We start from the raw sequence: 18,321 nt of genomic DNA, 5'->3' as shown, positions 1-18,321 counted from the left end.
ACTACAACTTCTACCTGTCATTGATACACCATTTGAGAGACTGGGTATGGATATTGCGGGCCCTGTAGAAAGGAATTGAGTTGGAAATCGATTCATGCTTGTCGTAACTGATTATGCAACCAGATATCCCAAAGTGTTCCTGTTGAAGTCCATTAAAGCCAAGTATGTAGCAACAAGCTTGATGCAACATTTTTCTAGAGTGGGGTTCCCGTCAGACTCTTACTGATAAAGGTACTAACTTTATGTCCACTCTCTTAAAGCATGTGTATAAGCTTCTTGGTATCGAAAGTTTACACACAACTCTTTATATGGCCTCACAGAATGTTTCGATCAAACCTTCAAATAAATGCTTCACAAATTCATCAGTGAGTTGGGCAAGGATTGGGACCAGTGGCTGTGCTATCTCCTGTTTGCATATAGAGAAGTTCCCCAGGCCTCGACTGGATCTTCTCCTTTTGAGCTGATATGGACATGAGGTGAGAGACCCTTTGACCCTGCTTCAAGAACTGTGGGAAGGAACCTAGGGTAGCGGGGGCCCTGTAAATGTGATCTCTTATGTTGTGCAGATGAGGGAACGGTTGGAGGCAATGACGGAACTGGCTCAAACTCACATGGCTGAAGCACAAAGCTACCAGAAGTCATGGTATGATCGGTCAGCTTGTGAGCGGACAGCCTTGACTGATATGGTGGGCTCAAGATGCCCCAACCAGTTTCAGTGGTCTGAGGAAGCAAAAAGGGCTTTTCAAGACATCCAGACTGCCCTGGGTGAGGACCTTGTGTTGCATAAGTCTGACTTTAATCAACTGTTTATTGTGCAAACAGATGCTTCGGAACGAGGCATTGGAGCCATGCATCTGCACGGGCCACCCATTGGACAACTTGTGGTTTGTATTAGCCATAAACTCTTTCCTAGAGAGGTCCCATATTCTACAATCGAAAAGGAGTGCTTGGCTGTGAAATGGGTTCTAGATTCCCTAAAATATTACCTGCTGGGGAGAGAATTTATTGTGGAAACTGACCATAAGGCTCGGCAGTGGTTGGAGTGGATGAAGGACACAAATAGCAAAATTACCCAATGGTACTTGGCCATGCAACCCTTTTGATTTATTGTGCAGTATGTTCCAAGGAAAGGTAAAGCTAATGGTTGGGGGGATGGCAGATGATGTAGCCACACAGTAAGACGGTAACTAAACACACACACATACATCCTTCTCTTTTGTTTGCACGTTATTCCGGATGTCTGTTAGCGTTTCATGATTAAACGCGTTGCAGATCACGCCATATATTTCATAGTGACAGACACAGATTTGGGTTCGGTTTCACTGTTTAATTTCCAATTTGTATTTTCATGCCACATTTGACTACCTGCAAGTTCTTACAAAATATGGGAACGCCGTGTAACCTCTGCTTGTTTCAAGTAGAAGCGATAGTTAAGCAGCTCGTCAGGCTGGAGTTTTGCTGCTTTGTCCCATATGGGCATGCTCAGAACAGCTGTAGACCACTCTGCTGGAGTGTGGCTGCATGCACCAGAGCAGTCAACCTACGCGAGAGGAAACCAAATTCATTAAAGAATGTAAATTCACTAAGACTCTATGACATACAGTCAGTTTTCAGGCATTTTTCTTGGGTAATGGTAAAAGGACAGCGTGAGGATATTCATGTTTGAGCTTGGGTACCTGGCTCTGCCTGATCCAGTTCTGGTCTAGAAGGTTGCCCTGTTTCTCACACAGCACCAGAGCTTCCTTGAAGAGGTCCTGCGCTAGTGTTTCCCTTCCAGTCAGCTGGTGCAGGTAAGCATTCAGGTGCAACACACGCGGGGCGAAGATGTGACTTTTTCCAAAACGTTGTGTGAAGTCTGAAAAGAGCTGTGTGAGAAAATACAGCATGCTACATCATGTATATAGCGGTTGGGGAAATTTTTATGTTTATGTAGTGTAGTAGCAATAACGTAACAGTTTACACATGCACAGTAGTTCTTTATCACATATGGACCATGTTTGGAAAAACTCTCCATACAGGTTCACATTAAACGTGTATTATCTGTTTTTGCTTCAGTTCTGCTCATTTTTAAAAAAAATCTGAATTAAAGCTTTTTAAAAAAACCTTTTGTGCTCCTTTAAGGGTAATCCTTCTTTGACGGCTGCAATCAGTCAGTTCTTTCCTGAAGAGTAGGATGCTGCACTCCAGGAGCATGACCACACCACTGATGGCCTCAATGGAGGTTGGAATCTGAGGGTACACTTTATACGCCTTATCAAAGAAGACTGCAAACATCTCCCAATTTTCCAGCCGTGCATACCTGAACACACACACTTACAGAGTCAGTATTTTGGTCTTACGCCAATCCTGAACGCTATCTTACATGTGACTGAGAGTCACATATAGTAAAGTTGCTCTATGTGACTGAGAGAAATTTCTCACCACAGAGCCACTGCAGAGTAAAGATGCAGCATCAGACTCTTCTCAGCTTCTAGGTTAGCATCTGACCGAGACTCTTCCACAAAAGACAAACACTCCTCGAATGGTCTGAGTACAAATCCTGAACCAAACAAGGACAAAACTGTTCATATCGGACCACGTTTCAGATAATTATTTCCAGGTCGGTTTAATGTTCATCCATAAACATAACTAGCAGCTAAAAGTAGACCATGGACAGGGACGGGCTGTACTTATGATACATGGGTCTGAAATATGTATTTAATTTACAAAACAATATTTCTAAAATTCGTACTTGAAGACTGTAGAATAGGAAAATACTGATCTAATTTTTCTATTACAAAATGTAATATATAGATTTTATTTTGCTCCATTACGTATTTTTGCCCATCGCTGTTCTCGTGTAACAGAAGTAATAATCATGGATCTTCCCATGACTGACAGAGCACATACCAGCATACAGCAAGAAGTTCATGCAGGCAGCATAAAACCAGCCCTTATCTATACTGCTTGACCTTTCTTTGCTCAGAGTCTGGATCTGCTGCACACTCTCGCTGTATCTGAACACATTGACACATACACACACAGTCACATGTTCTGCACCATCAGGTATAATTGTTTCAAGCAATAACTGAAGCAACACCAACACATACCCACCTGTCAGTGAGGAGCAGAGGCAGATGGAATGCAGCTGTGGTCCTCACGTCCAAACCGGGTCTGTTCTGGACTTCACCCAGCTGCTGAGCTCGAATAGCTGTCGAACGCATACCACTACAAACATAGCCATCTTCTCTCATATACACATTAGGAAACTGAGCCTTTAAGAAGGACACGTCTACTTACTGCACTCGATGGACTGCTCCAGGTCCCCTGTGCACATTTTAACGATGGCGAGGGTTTGAGTCAAGTGGCTGATCATCCTCCGTCCCTCAGGGTGGCCTGACAGGCTGGCACAAGTCCTGCACAGGAAGGCTTCGAGACGCTTGCACATGCTCTCCTCACCTGTAAATTGACTGTACTTGAGATAGTCGATGGCAGAGTAGACGATCTGCAGATACACAATCACACGACTTGTTATTCTTGTCCGTGTCATGGGCATCACAGTCTAGTCATGAATGGCCACAAGACTTTTCAACAAACCTGAAGGAAAGCACAAATCTTTAAAAGATCATGGCTGTCTGGGATCTGTGTTTAACAATCTAGGTTCATATATTAAAAGGTATAATAAGGGACTGAAGTTAACTAAAAGCAAATATTACAAAAAAAAAACATGTCCTCCATTAAATATGATTAATCACACTTTTAATAAGACTCTTTCTCTACTCTAATTCACCTTTCTCTGTTCTCCTTTTCTGTGATTAATCTGTAGAATCATAATTAAAATCAGACTCATGTCCGCATGTCTTAATCCTATTGAACTTTGACACTGACCTTGAAGGGATCGGTGCTCTGGATGGCAAGATTGATTTCCATGGTGATGGCCACCGATGCACTCCCGAGCTGGCCACGCATGCAATCGATTTTCCACAGGAAAGACAGACAATTGATGCATTCCTGCAGACGGTATAGCGTTCTTTCCCTACACACACACACACACGCACAATCATCTCATAAAACTTTCTGCATTCTGACAGTCTTCATTTCTTATGCAATGATAACACGAATAGATTCATACTCTGGGATCTGCAACGGTTTGGACTGGTAATTGCGCTTATAAGATTGTGCAACAGAACTGCGAGGCAGTTTGAAGTTCAGGATCTTCAAGGCGTTCTTAAAACTCTCCTCTGCCTCCAGAATTTTCCTTGCTTTAAACAGAATCTGGGGGAAATTAAGACATAATGAAGACCTGTTTCTTTGCCAAGTTACATTTGCACTTTGGATTTGCATAGGAGTCTTGGATACCCGAGTCTTTACATACCTCTCCTGTGAACCGATGCACAAACACTTGCTGAAATTCGCCGATTTGCACGTTTTCAGAAAGTGCAGATGGAAATGCAGGCTTCCCTTCTTTTAAATTTTCCATAATGGACCTGGCCTCAGTCAAATACTCCAACGCCTGCAACAAGACAGACTTCCTCACAATCATGTGTAATGATCACAACTGGGTCAGTTATACAGGTATATAAGCAGTTAGAATACACACATACCCTATCATCATTCTGAAGATATACACAGGCAGCTGCACTCTCCACCAGGTAGTAAAATGTCGCGGGCACGTCTCCTGCAAGCCTCCAGTGTCTCAGTCTAGGGATGAGTACTGCCTCTACTAGCTGAGCACACCCGCAGCTGCCTGCAGTCGTCCGATCACGCCCTTCCGTCAGTACTGACATCACCTTGGCCAGGAAGTTCTCTGTATCATTACTGCATACATACGCACAAGCAGTGTTACTTCCTGTATATGGTGAGGTTACATTACAGCAATGCGTCCATCAGATTTATCAGCATCTGTACATAAGCTCTGAATCATGATCACATCTCTATAATAAATGTTTTGTCTATATGAATGCAATCACTGTATCCTCACCCATTTCCTTCAGTTGGGTACGCCTGATTTCGAGAGCGAGTGCCTACACACAGAAAAAAAACACTTATCTTACAATTTCTACACTCTTTTCTCACAGTATTTATAAACATAAGCAGACCTCCATAGAGTTCTTGAGTGTGTGTATCTACAGTATATTTGCATGTTTAGAACGGTCCTGAATAAGAATTAACTTGTTCAAAATAGGACCTGACCAACTAATTGGCTTGCTAATAATATTGGCTGATACGGTTCAACAAAATGATCAGTAAAGGTGAAAATCTTTAAATATTCTACAGGAAACCACATTAATAAATGTGATGCTATTTTTAACAGCGTCATTAAATTATTTATTATTAATTATTTATTAATTAATTAATTAAATAAATAAATTATTAATTTTATAAATTAACTTATTCATTCTGAAATAATGAAATTATTATTATGTTTATATAATGCAAGTTACATGAGTTTGAGAAACTGACTGAGAATCTTTCTTGTTAAACTACTGACGTCTGTTTCATTTCTGACCATAGAAAATGATATTGGGCAACCCTGTAAACAATCTGAAGGTTTAAGGTTTTGATATATGTTCGTATGGGTTAGGCCCTGGAATGGACATCAGGAAGATTTCAAACTCTGACCTTGGCTAGGAAAGATCTCATAATGCTGTATTTCCTTTAAGATCTCCAAGAGATGCTCGCGATTGTCATCTGGGAATACTTCCTTTTCGAACAGGAAACTCCTGGCTTCACACTTGCTGCAGCGGTAGGCCTTTTTCTCCAGGAATCGGGCACAGCCCTTGTGGATCTCACGGAATTTCGCCCCACTCATTTTTACATACATATATACTGTCTCCATTTCATCCTTGCTGCAGAAACTCATCTGCTGACACGTCCACACAGGATCCATTGAGAACCGAATGTACTCTGAGAGAGAAACAGTTTAAGTGTCAGCACTGTTCAGTATTACACGAGAGTTACATTTAGGGTTATTAAGTGATTACAATACAATCACAAGGATTTCGTGCTGCTCATCGGGATTAACGACAATTCTTTATTTGCTCAAAATGGGGCCATGCTTTGGAAATGTAAATGTTATCCACTGCTGTCAAAAATGATCTTTGATCAAACATACATTTTTATAACCCATGTCTTCATAACAATGAGTCAATGAAGTATGTTGAGAGAACTAGAGTTGTAAAACACCTTTATTATTACCAGAAAAACATCAGTACAATAGCACAACCACTAGGCTGAAGTGTGCTATTAAGCAGTTGTGTAAAAGACTCATTTCATCTTCAATTAAAAGAGTTCAACATCTTTCCAATAAGTGTCCAACTGTCCCTCTAGACTGAAGTCTCTGGGTTATTATTAGACTAATATCCAATGTCCACCCAGCCATGTCAATGAGATCCTGAATTGTGATTACGTGCGCATTTATTCATTTCGGTCCAATCCATGTTTCACAAGACAATTCCAAACACGCTCCACTGATCGGAGGCTCCTTCAAGAAACAGTACACAATTTGTAGACCTTGAGACTTTAACCACACTCTAGGCTCTTTGAACGCTCCCAAAAATTGGAAACTACTTTAATATTTACCCTTTTACAGTCAGTCCAAAAGAAATTCTTCCCAAAACCTAATCCCCCAACCACACTTACGATGAGACGTGCTATTTGTGCCCATGATAAATTCTGATACAATTTCTTAAACTGCAAACTAAAAGCAGCTCTTCAGGTGTGCATGTATTAACCTTTGACTCACTTCATCTAATGGCAAATACAGCACACTGTTTGGAATCCAATGTAGTTTCCCTACACAAAAAAAAAAATCAATAATAATTGTTTGAACTATTTCAAGAAGACCAACAGAAGGCTCTAAAACTGTTAAATAATGCCACAAGACACATGCAACTAAATTATTGATAAGAATTCTCCACCTACAGGAAATCGTTTGGCATAAACCATTTCCACTTTCCAATTCATCCTTGCGAATCCGTTAGGTATACAGTAAGACTGGTCCGTATGTATGATCTGCCCAATCACTTCTTTCAACCTAGTGGCCAAAGCCTTTGATAAGATTTTACAATCAGCACACAATAAAGCCTCTGGCCTCCAGTTCTTGATATCTTTCAGATCACCTTTCTTTGGGAGTAAAGTTAGGACTGTGTGGCACAGCTCAGTGGCAGCTTTCCTCCTGGCAGACTGTCATTTATGACTTTGCGATGTATTACGTGAGTTTTCCGTATACCAAGCGTTTGTTCTCGGTTTATGTGTTATTGTTTTGATCTCGTTCTCGGTTCTGGTTTTGCCTCGTTTATGCCTGTTTGCCAATCACCTGACCCATTGCCTGTTTTGTGACCACGCAACTGTCTGATGATTTGGATTTGTCTGCCAGCCATTCTTCAAATAAAAGCTCTTATCTGCACTTGCGTCCATCCTAACGTCCATTACGCGACTACAACTGACAAATCAGAAGACTCTAACTTTCTGAGCCTGAAAACTCATCTGCACCAAGTTCTCCCTCTTCAAATTCTGAACTGAACATTGACATTGATATTTTTTTTCATCCATTTCCCATCTATTAAATTTCCTCTTAGTTGCTGGCATTTTAAAAACTGCCTCAATCTCCCTCAAAAGAGGAAAAGAGCAAGCCTGCATCATCTACATCTATACCAACATTACCCTGTTTTCCCCACATCTTTTTCCTTGTATTTCATTCAACACATCCTTCTTGGTTCCTTTCTTCTCCTTCCTGCACTTGCCTCAATACGATTAGTCACCGTTTCCCCTTCATCAACTTTTTCTTCACTATTTTTACGACTTTTAACTTCCTGCATCTTTCTGTCAGCATTAAAACCTTGAGCTTTTGTTTCTTTATTTGGACAAGAATGCATCAAATCCCCTTCTTGACCACACCCAAAACAATTCTTACTTTCAGTAGTCTAAAGTAAAAACACGTAATCGAAATGATCAACCTTAAACTTGAGAGCGATATTCAAATCCTCCGTCATTCTTCAAAATCACGTATATTTGTTTCCTAAACAAAACCACATGTTTCAGCAATGGAGACTTGCAACCTAAAAGCTATTTGGCTATATCCCTACTGACAAATCTTCAATACTTTTGGCAAATCCAAGAAAAAGACAGAAAAGGATAACAAGCCATTAAAGTTGGGGGGGGGGGGGGGGGGGGTTTTAAAAACCACTCAATCTCTTACCTTCGCAGCTGTTCTCGCAGTAACAGGTCTTGGTTGATGAGACGTCCCTGGGCTCTGAAGCACACTTGAAGATGCCCGCTCTAAACAGTGATCTCAGGAGGATTATGAGCTCCTGTTCATTCATACGAGGCAGCGTGTTCTTCAGCAGCTCAAAGTTGAAGTTGTTATCGTTGAAGTGTCCAATAACAGAGGCACATTTCACCACCTCCTGCTCTTCGTACAGCATCGTCTGCATGTTAGCGAAAGCTAGACAAGATATGATAAAAAGTAATAAGTGCATTGCTGAGGTAAGACGTTTACAAAAAAGGAATGCGCTTCATTGATAAACTTTATACACTCACCCAATCGCCTGCTGTTCATCTCACCCGGTGACAATCCAGGTTCAAGAACAAGCCTGTAATACAGTTCCAGTTCCTCAGATTATTGTTAAATAATCCACTTTTGTATCGGTCGTCATTCATTGTGTTCAGATGATTTCAATCACTATAAAAAACTAGAATACTGCAACAAAAAACAGAAAAATAGAACCGAATGCATTTACATCCGATTGACATCGCCACGATAATACACTTACACAACCCGACAGGTCGACTTTTGAGGCTTAAAGGTTGAAAGAGGCAGCAAGGAGTAGTGTTTGGTCGGCTCATCACATGACACAATCCCTGGGTTTTCCCTCGACAACTCTGCAGCCTCACGCACTTTCTGTCCATACACTGTCACAGAGAGAAGCGGTACATTTTTAACCGTTAACAAAATATCAATGTTTAGAGAACACGGAAGTAACACTGTGTAGGAAAACACTCCTTACCTCTGCAACTTTCTCTCAAAGGGGTCTGCTCAAACTTGTACTTGACTCTACCGGTAGCTACGCCTATAGAGATACTCCTATAGGACACAAACAGGACTAGTCGAAATGCTCCATGTGTGTAAGTGTGTAAAATGATAATGAGGAGTTTGTTTGGAACACTCCATGCTGTGACTTACGAAACACTCTCGATTTGTTGGCAGCACGTCTCATATATCCGGAAGGCAGCCTGCACTGCTTGAGCAGTCTTATCCTGTCTCTTATCTCCAGGTAAGCCAACGGCACACACAAATATACAGCCCTGAAATCACATGACAGATCCAGAGAAATGATTGCGTGTGATGTTCCCATTCAGCTTTACAGTGGTAAAAATGGCAGGTGTCTGAGTTTTCTCTGAAGGCTGATCAAACTTGACCTTATTATTAGTACATAAGAATCTTGTCATGAAAATAAAACTGTAATTGTGGTTGTGCCTTTAAGTTAATTTATACTTTAAACTCTATAACACTATCAACTGTTTACCCAGCTAAATGTCTGTTACCGACTCGAGTTTTAATAATAATAATAACAATAATAATAATAATAATAATAATAATAATAATATAGTAACCAAGACCTGGAAAACGTACCTCTTCAAAAAAGATGTTGTCGCAGATTTCCCCACGGCACCTGAACATCTGCTCTGCAATAGTTTCGCTGACTTCTTGACGAGCGGATCTCAGATCCGTCTGAGTCAGCACGAATTGCAGATACACAAACATGATGGTGGTAGGCCACATCTCTGGCAGGCCAGGATTGTAGGCTTCCCATTGCTGATTTTCATGTATCTAATGGAAGAAAAATAAATAACTCCGTCCCATTCTCCATGTACACTTCTGGCGATAGTGCAGTTGGAACACGAAGCAACACCAAGGTCCAACTCTGACCAAGAATATGCACTGTACGACCATCTAACATACTAATTCTGATACATTATTGCTTCAAATAGTACTCACCCTGTCCTGGGCTGTTTGAATCATAAACTCACGGATGAAGGTTTCTCTCTCCTCATTTGTTATTAGGTATGTTATTGGGTTTTCTAAAGAAATAAAACATGTAAATTGATTTATGTAACAATATACATTTACATATTAAAATCTGTGTGAAAAAACTGCCTTACTCGTCATATGAATGCGAGTGTTGTAACGGCGCAGGTCATCCACTGAGATACTTTGCTGTTCCGTGCTGCATCGCACCTGATGTATCAACATTTATATCATTAACATTAAGTTAACCTTTTTCCGAACTGAAGGGAACGGGAATTTAAGGGAAAGGGAATTCAGAAAAGCCTGCTAGATGAGGTTTAAGACCAACCTTGACAGCGTCTTCATTTGCAATATTTTCGACAGTAAGGTTTTGTCTATCGCAGTGCCGCCATGCTTCGGGGCACAGAATGATGACGCCATGCTCCAGCAGCGCCTGAACCGATCGTATCTCTTCCACAGCCGGGCCAATGACAGCACAAACCTGTCTCTCTTCATCTCCTAGTCTCATTTTGGTGAACCCCCCAGCTGATAATGCTACCACAAACAAGAACAACATGTAAATAGTCTATCAAATATAAAGACACTAAACTATGCACGTAGAACTAAATAAGCACCTATTTTGATAGGTCGCTCATCGCCAGGTTCACTCCTGCGGAGTTTGTACACTTCCAGAATTGTGCAAGCACATTGGACAACATGAGATATGGTGTCACTCATCTGCACGTTCTCCTCCACCCACTCAGCCAGAATCGCGTCGCCTGCAGGCAAGATTATGTAACATTGATGTACTGTCATGTGCGCAAATAAGTTTCGTAACATAACTTTCCAGAATAAAATAAAGATACCTGTGCGATGCACTACGCAACCGCCTGCAGCATGGATACCTGTAGTGTAGTTCAAACAGACATTACAATCTGCTCAGTTCAAAATGTACTAAGACATTAGTGCAGGGCAAAAAATCATAACTTACATGCAGCTAGTTCTGCCGACCTGTGGTCGCGTAGACATGTCCTGCGTTCTGTAAAAGAAAAATGACAAGAATAAGAAAACAAGAGTACGCCAGCAAAATTCATTTAGTACAAAAAAAACACAGTCTAAAACTAATTTGTCTAAAATGGTGGTATTTTCCTGTCAAATAAATAATAGGATAAATCTACCATCCACTGCTCTTACTGAAATTAGCACCTGTTCTTGGCCATTTTTAGGTGCTAAATATCAAATTGCTATTTATATTCAAATTGTAATATTGTCCATTGTTCATGTAGACAGGTTATATACTATAGTAAGTAGTGACAATGTAAACAAACAAATAGTTTATGGAAACTGCTTGTTGCTCTTGGGAACAAGCTCACTGACCTTTTGTACACAAGTATAGTAAAACTCCAGTCTTGACTTCTGCAGTGCGAATTCCCTCTAACGATAAAACCCTGTACAACTCAGAATGACTCATTCCTGAATTTAAAATATGATCAACGTCGAGATTCATGTCTAAATTTTAGTTTCGTCCAAACTCACGGTTGATGAAACCAGTAACTGTAGAAGAACAAACTGCTCTCAAGACAACAAGCAGGTTATTTCTGAACGCTTACACATTCTATATACCACTTCTGCCTTCTATATTCCATTTCTGTGACGTCACAGACCAGAGGCACGTGCGGCTTTCTTAACAGTTCCAGTATTTGCCTTCAATCGCCTCTAGATGGCGCCTTGAAGCGCACTGATATTTTACTGGAGGAATGAATGAATGTAATATGAATGTAAAAGTTAATGAACGAATTAAATGCTTATACACTGTTAACACAAACTCACTGTTTAATAATAACAATTGGATGACTAATGAGAAGGGAAATTATTTTAATTTTAAAGTTCAAACTTTTTTTTTTTTTTTTACAATCATAGTTAAACAAACAGACATACAAAGAAAATAAAAGCAAAAAAGATAGAAAAGAAAAGGGGGGGGGGGTGACAGCCTACTAACAGAAAATGTCCACATTAGCACGTGCGCAGGATTTATATGTTAACATTCATTCAAACTATTTCCTTTAAAACAGATGTTTCGGGTAGCGTCCATTTATGTTGAAAAGCATCCTATTTCAACTGCAGATGAGCAGTGATCTTGTCAAATACATATACACAATCCCAATTCCAAAAAAGTTGGGATGTTGTGGAAAATGTAAATAAAAACAGAATGCAATGATTTGCAAAGATCATAAACCCATATTTCATTCACAGTAGAACATAGAAAACAAAATGCTTCAGCTGAGGAAATGTACCATTTTAGGGACAAAAAAATTAAGGTAATTTTGAATTTTATGGCAGCAATATGTCTGAAAAAAATGTTGGGACAAGGCCCTGTTTACCACTGTGTAGCATCCCCTCTTCTTTTAACAACAGTTCATATACGTCAGGGAACTGAGGAGACCAGTTGCTGGAGTTTTGGGAGAGGAAGCTCGTCCCATTCGTGTTTGATACAGGATTTTAGCTGCTCAACAGTACTGGGTCTTCTTTGTTGTATTTTTCTTTCATGTGTTGATATTCTTTCAGCATTTTATATTCTTATCGCCTGTAGTTTTCAAACTGATTGAGAGGGAATGTGTCGGTAAGTACTAGCTACTCAAGTTTGTTAAATTTCCAGACATGCAAGTAGCCTTTGTTATATTATATGTATGTTATATAGTCTGTAAAGGCACGATGCCAAACAGACAGAGACGGCAGAGAATTGAAGAAAAACTCAGAGCCCTTGAGAGAGAGAGTTGCGTCAACGCCGTTCACTGCAACGGACCAGTTTTTTAACAGCAATGGCGGATTGTGGAGCCTCTCAATATTTCCTGGAAATTAGCACTAAATGCTAGCAGTGCAGTAGAGTTGTAGCAGAACAGACCATTTGTGATACACTTTTAAGCGGTAAGACGTTTAAAGAATAAGATTGCATATTGTCAGTACATCTGAAGTGCTGAAACTTGTACATCAAAACATATTTCTCACTAAATTAGTTTTAGGGTGTGTTATCAGATAACATATTGGGCTAGGATAGGATAATCATCCTATGAAGATATCAATGACAATAGGGTAGTAAAATAGTAATAAAAAAGTAAGTGACAAAAACAAATGAAGTACAACAACAATGCTACATCCATTTTAGTCATAGTAGCAGCAGGTGGCCTTTTCAGTGAATGTGCCGGGCTTACACTTAGAAAAATAGTGCCGGTTGTGTTTTTATAACAGATACAGCCTGGTCTCAGTATAGGGATTGTCAAGATCAGGGCTTGACCTCAGGTCAGTTGCGTGAGGGTGACACTGCATGACACTCAGCCCGTGAGCCACAAAGGAGGAGATAAACCCCATCGCAGGGAATGACTAGGGAAGTGTTGAAATCTCAAAAGAGTTTATTAAAAACAGTTCAAAAGTCATTCCAACAACCCAACAAAGAAAAAGGCAAACCTAACTGTCTGTAAATTCAAAAGGAAACAATATGAAAATCCACAGCGCAAAAAGTCTCCAAACAGAAAGAGCTCCACAGGGCAAAAGAGAATAATCCACAAGGTTAACAGTAATCCACAGCGTGCAAATGATATTTTATAGGGCTGTAATTTAGAAACTGAACATCAGACTGTCCTGAGATGGTGTAACTGACACTCTGAGGTTCTGAATTGAAATGGTTCTGTGTAAACAGGGAGTTTCTCAGTGACAATCATTTAGAAGTCAGATGGTCTTTGGCAATGTATTCTTTATTGTTGTGTTTGCAAGTGTTTTATCTATTTATTTATTTAAATGCACTCATTTTGTTTTATGTAGTCATTCATGTATTTTTACTTATTTATTAAAATTTATTCCACATTGACACACGACGTACGACGTTAACATCTCAACATCTCCGTCTCTGTGGATCGTGATGCAGGCGGCGGTTAGCGGCTTATAAAGAGGATACGCACGTGACGTCACGGTAGCCAGAACTCGCCGCAATCACACCCACTGAGAGGGAAAAAGACTGAGAGGCAGCGTTAGTGTACAGCGTGAATTCCGCGAAAACATAGAAAAAAAAGCATCTAACATGGGAAAAAGCTGTTGTGAGATCGACTGTGCTAACAGATTCAACAAGAATCCGGAGCTATCTTTTTACAGACTGCCAAAAAACCATTCAGTCCATTTTTACTAAGTGGAGCAGTGTAAGTGTGAGTTCTTTTGGCACGTGGTATTCATGTTGTACAATGATGAATCATTTGCTGCATATTTCGTTTTACATGCTTCCTATTTCCACTGATGAATAACAGGGGCTCATTCATTCTCTGACTGTGTTTCACCTCCACAAATACATAGGCTAACGCTAGTATGTGGACGCAGTGTTCACTACAAACAAACTAGGACTAGCTAGCTTATGGTTTACCAGATAAAATTATATAATTAAATAAAAATATTTGTACATACCTGATCACATACAACCAGAATGTTTGGTCTTTTTTTTAAAAGTACATAATTATAATAAACCACCAAAATGTGTCTTTTTGAAAAATGTATAAGAAACTAATAATAATATAGACTATGAAAAGTCAGTGTAGATATTTCTGATGCAGTTATAACATTGTATTATATACATGCCTATCATGAAGAGGTCTGAAAGCTGACATCATGGTGCTCTGAAAACAACCTGTCGTTAAACACCAAGAAAACCAAAGAACTCATTTTGGACAGGAAGTGCAGAGCTGACCCCCCCTTCCATCTTTATAAATGGAGACTGTGTGGAAAGAGTTCACAGTTTTAAATTCCTGGAAATCCACATATCGGACAATCTCTCCTGGTCTGCTAACACGACAGCTGCTGTTAAAAAGGCACAGCAGCGCCTGCACTTCCTGCGAGTCCTAAAGAAAAACCATCTGTGTTCAAAGCTACTAGTGGCCTTCTATCATTCTGCTGTAGAGAGTGTTTTAACACAGGGGTTCCCAAACTTTTCCAGGGCAAGGGCCCCCAAATGGCATTAACATTTGACCAAGCCCCCCCCCCCCTCTTTTTAAATTAATAATTACAATTAATAATTAAAATTAATAATTACATCTTACATCTTTACATTACATTACATTAGGAATTGATAGTGTGTGTGTGTGTGTGTGTGTGTGTGTGTGTGTGTGTGTGTGTGTGTGTGTGGTTGTCTGAGAGTGAGAAAGAGAAAACACACTAGTTGGAGGGATGGGCTTGGTGGCGCCGACCAAATTGTTGAGGCCACCTGGTGCCCCCTGGCGGCCCCCCACTTTGAAAACCACTGTTTTAACATACTGCCTCACAGTGTGGTATGGGGGCTGCTCAGTAGCTGACAAAAAAGCTCTACATGGTCATCAACACAGTGCAGAACATCATTGGCTGCCCTCTCCCCTCACTACAAGACATTACAAACACCTGCTACCTATCCAGAGCAAAAAACATTGTTAAGGACTCTTCCCACCCTGGTCACTACCTGATTGCCCTCCTACCTGGTCACTACCTGATTACCCTCCTGCCCTCAGGAAGACGATACAGGGCAATTAAAATGCGCACTACCAGATTCTTGAACAGTTTCTATCCAACAGCCATCCAGTCTCTAAATGAAGGACTATCTGCACTATTTATACACAACACTTACTGTGGACTGTGCAATAACTGTTTGAAACCCTTAAAACTTGCATGTTCCTTTTTTACCTGCTGCATTTAGGTTTATGTATGGAATGTGATTGTGTGGTTTATATATGAGCATGTATTGCACCGCTGAGCAGTGTCTGAAATTTCACTGTATTTTTATGCAAAGACAATAAAGGTTTCTATTCTATGCTATTCTATATAACCAAACAATACAGTAACGATCGCATACACTTCAATTCACATCTGATTCAATATGACTCGGTTCAGCACCAACAATTCAGTTCAGGTTTGATCTAATATGATTCGTTTCAGTTATTCATTTTATGTTGTAAAGTGTGATATGTTCCATATCATAGACTGTTGGACCGATTTTACGATTTTAGGATTTGAATTGTTTTTTTTTTTAAACCCCTAGTAGAATCTGATCAGAACTTTCAAAAGGTTTCTACTCAATGTTCTACTCATTCCTTGCTCAGAAGATTTCATTCATGACATACAATCACTGGTGAATCAGAACATATTAATCCTATGCAAGATGCTGTTTACAAGAAGGGACAGAGCAGACTCTACTTATTGGGAAAAAAACAAATACAACAGGATACTACATATGTTCCACCAGTCATTTGTGGCAGTCACCATGTTTAAGCAGCATGTTTAATCCATCCATGCACCCGTCCTTCCATCCACCCGTCCATCCACCCGTCCAACCCTCCACACATCCATTAATCCACCTGTCTATCCACCCATCCACCCATCCACCCATCCATCCACCCGTCCTTCCACTTCCATCCACCCACCAATCCATCCATCCAGTGCAACTGTTCTCTGGTTAGGATTCAGATGACTCTGACCAGAATAAAGAGAATACCGAATTGAATAAATGAATATACTTTAAATGATATATTATATGTCGGGACACCACATCAAAGAAATAAACTGATATATAAAAAGCTTTTGTTTTTATCAGAACATGGTTGAATAATTTAGGTCCAAAATGTCACAGCGCGGTCCGATCAGAACTCAAATTCCCAAGATGCAATGCTCACTTCTCAGGCACGCATGCGCTCACCATCCCCGGAGTTCTGATCAGACACACCTGGCACTAATCACACACACACACACACTAGTACTTAAGAAGGACATCCACCCGGGATCTGCGCGAAGTATACGCTCAGTAACTTAGTTTGCTGCGTTACCAAGCTCTTCTAGTTCATTGTTTCTTATGATCTTCGACCCTCACTTCTCGTCTCGACTACGCTATCTGGATATCCCCATTTGTATTGTTCGCCCGATCGCTTGACCCTTGCTGACTCTACGACTACGCTTCCCGACACTACTCGGTTCACTCACCTCCCGCGCCTGCTTCCGTACCATCTCAAGGTTCGTGACAGAATACTTCGCCTATTAATGGAGGCAGCGGGAAATCGCTGGCCGAACGCCATCGAGGGACATGGCCGGATGCTTAGCGAACATGATCAACGTCTCGCCTACCTAACTGAGCAGGTAGCTTGGCTAAATCAAGCTGCGCAGCCGGCTACGGTGCCGACCTCACGCTTCCCTCCCACTCCAGCGCCGGAGAAGTATGATGGAGATCCCGCACGCTGCCGGGGTTTTTTACTCCAGTGCTCCCTGTTTTTTTCCACGTACCCAGACATGACGGAGAATCAGAAGATCATCCATTTCATGGAACTTTTAACCGGGAAAGCTCTCCTCTGGGCCACCGCGGAATGGGAACAGGAAGGGAATAGCATCAGCACGTATGAGCAGCTGACGTCACGCTTCCGCACGGTATTCGATCACTCTCCAGATGGCCGGGAGACTGGGGAGGAGTTATTGTCCATGGCGCAGGGATCACGGAGTGTGGCGGATTACGCCCTCGAATTTCGCACTGTCGCCGCCCGGAGCGGATGGAATCAACCCGCGCTCAAAGCCATGTTCCGCCGGGGATTAAATGCTGACATCCTAACGGAGCTGGCATGCCACGATGACCTTTTGACCCTCGACTCACTTATCGGCGTAGCTATCCGCCTGGATCGTCTACTATGTAGCCACCGCCCCGGAGGTGGTGAGGCGGAAGCACCAACACCTGAGCACTCTAGTGAACCCATGCAGCTGGGACAGACTCGGGTGAGCACGCAGGAACGAGAACGACGGCGCCGTGAACACCGTTGTTTCTACTGCGGTGAGAGGGGCCACTTCGTGCCGCAATGCCCTCTCAAACAGGGCTCCACCCGAGGGGAAGCCAAAACTGCTAGACCACTTCAGTCAGGGGTGAGTCCTGAACCCATTACCCAGCACTGTATTCAGTCTGCCTTCGTATTGCCCGTTATCATGGGTTATTCAAGGGTTTCTTGTGTTTTAGAAGCACTGATCGACTCGGGAGCGGCGGGGAACTTCATTAGCCAAGAGACCGTACACCAATATAATATCCCCGTTCGTCCTCTCTGCACCCCCCGCCGCGTCCAAGCCATTGATGGGGCCCCCATAGGAGATGGCATAATCACCTACTGCACCGAACCTGTTAACCTCCGAACCAGCGCCCTTCATCGGGAGACGATCACGTTCCATGTCATAGTGACGGCTTGACACCCCGTGGTACTCAGTCTCCCTTGGCTCGAACATCACAATCCCCAAATTTCGTGGGACCAAAGGGAGATCACACACTGGTCAGCGCACTGCATGTCTCACTGCCTTCAAGTCCCGGT

The 18,321-nt window shown here is 41.5% G+C and overlaps 1 protein-coding gene across 1 annotated transcript; it reads right to left on the bottom strand.

The window, feature by feature from the left end:
* Positions 1 to 1,306: 1,306 nt before the first annotated feature.
* On the bottom strand, positions 1,307 to 11,635 carry LOC108271637 (adenylate cyclase type 10). Its single transcript, XM_017479316.2, has 26 exons — positions 11,366 to 11,635; positions 10,980 to 11,027; positions 10,855 to 10,893; positions 10,624 to 10,767; positions 10,338 to 10,543; positions 10,144 to 10,219; positions 9,980 to 10,062; positions 9,614 to 9,811; positions 9,164 to 9,285; positions 8,988 to 9,064; positions 8,754 to 8,892; positions 8,521 to 8,573; positions 8,180 to 8,425; positions 5,602 to 5,886; positions 4,961 to 5,003; positions 4,584 to 4,797; positions 4,355 to 4,492; positions 4,112 to 4,254; positions 3,868 to 4,015; positions 3,280 to 3,484; positions 3,094 to 3,190; positions 2,890 to 2,996; positions 2,422 to 2,539; positions 2,104 to 2,299; positions 1,677 to 1,865; positions 1,307 to 1,540 (listed from the first exon to the last, which is right to left on the bottom strand). Exons 1-26 carry the CDS (start codon positions 11,493 to 11,495, stop codon positions 1,376 to 1,378), a joined length of 3,609 nt encoding a protein of 1,202 aa, XP_017334805.1. The 5' UTR covers positions 11,496 to 11,635; the 3' UTR covers positions 1,307 to 1,375.
* Between the last annotated feature and the right edge of the window lie 6,686 nt (positions 11,636 to 18,321).

Source organism: Ictalurus punctatus, chromosome 11 (assembly GCF_001660625.3).
Source record: "Ictalurus punctatus breed USDA103 chromosome 11, Coco_2.0, whole genome shotgun sequence".
NCBI classification, from domain to species: domain Eukaryota; kingdom Metazoa; phylum Chordata; class Actinopteri; order Siluriformes; family Ictaluridae; genus Ictalurus; species Ictalurus punctatus.
This window is presented reverse-complemented; position numbering and strand designations above follow the sequence as displayed.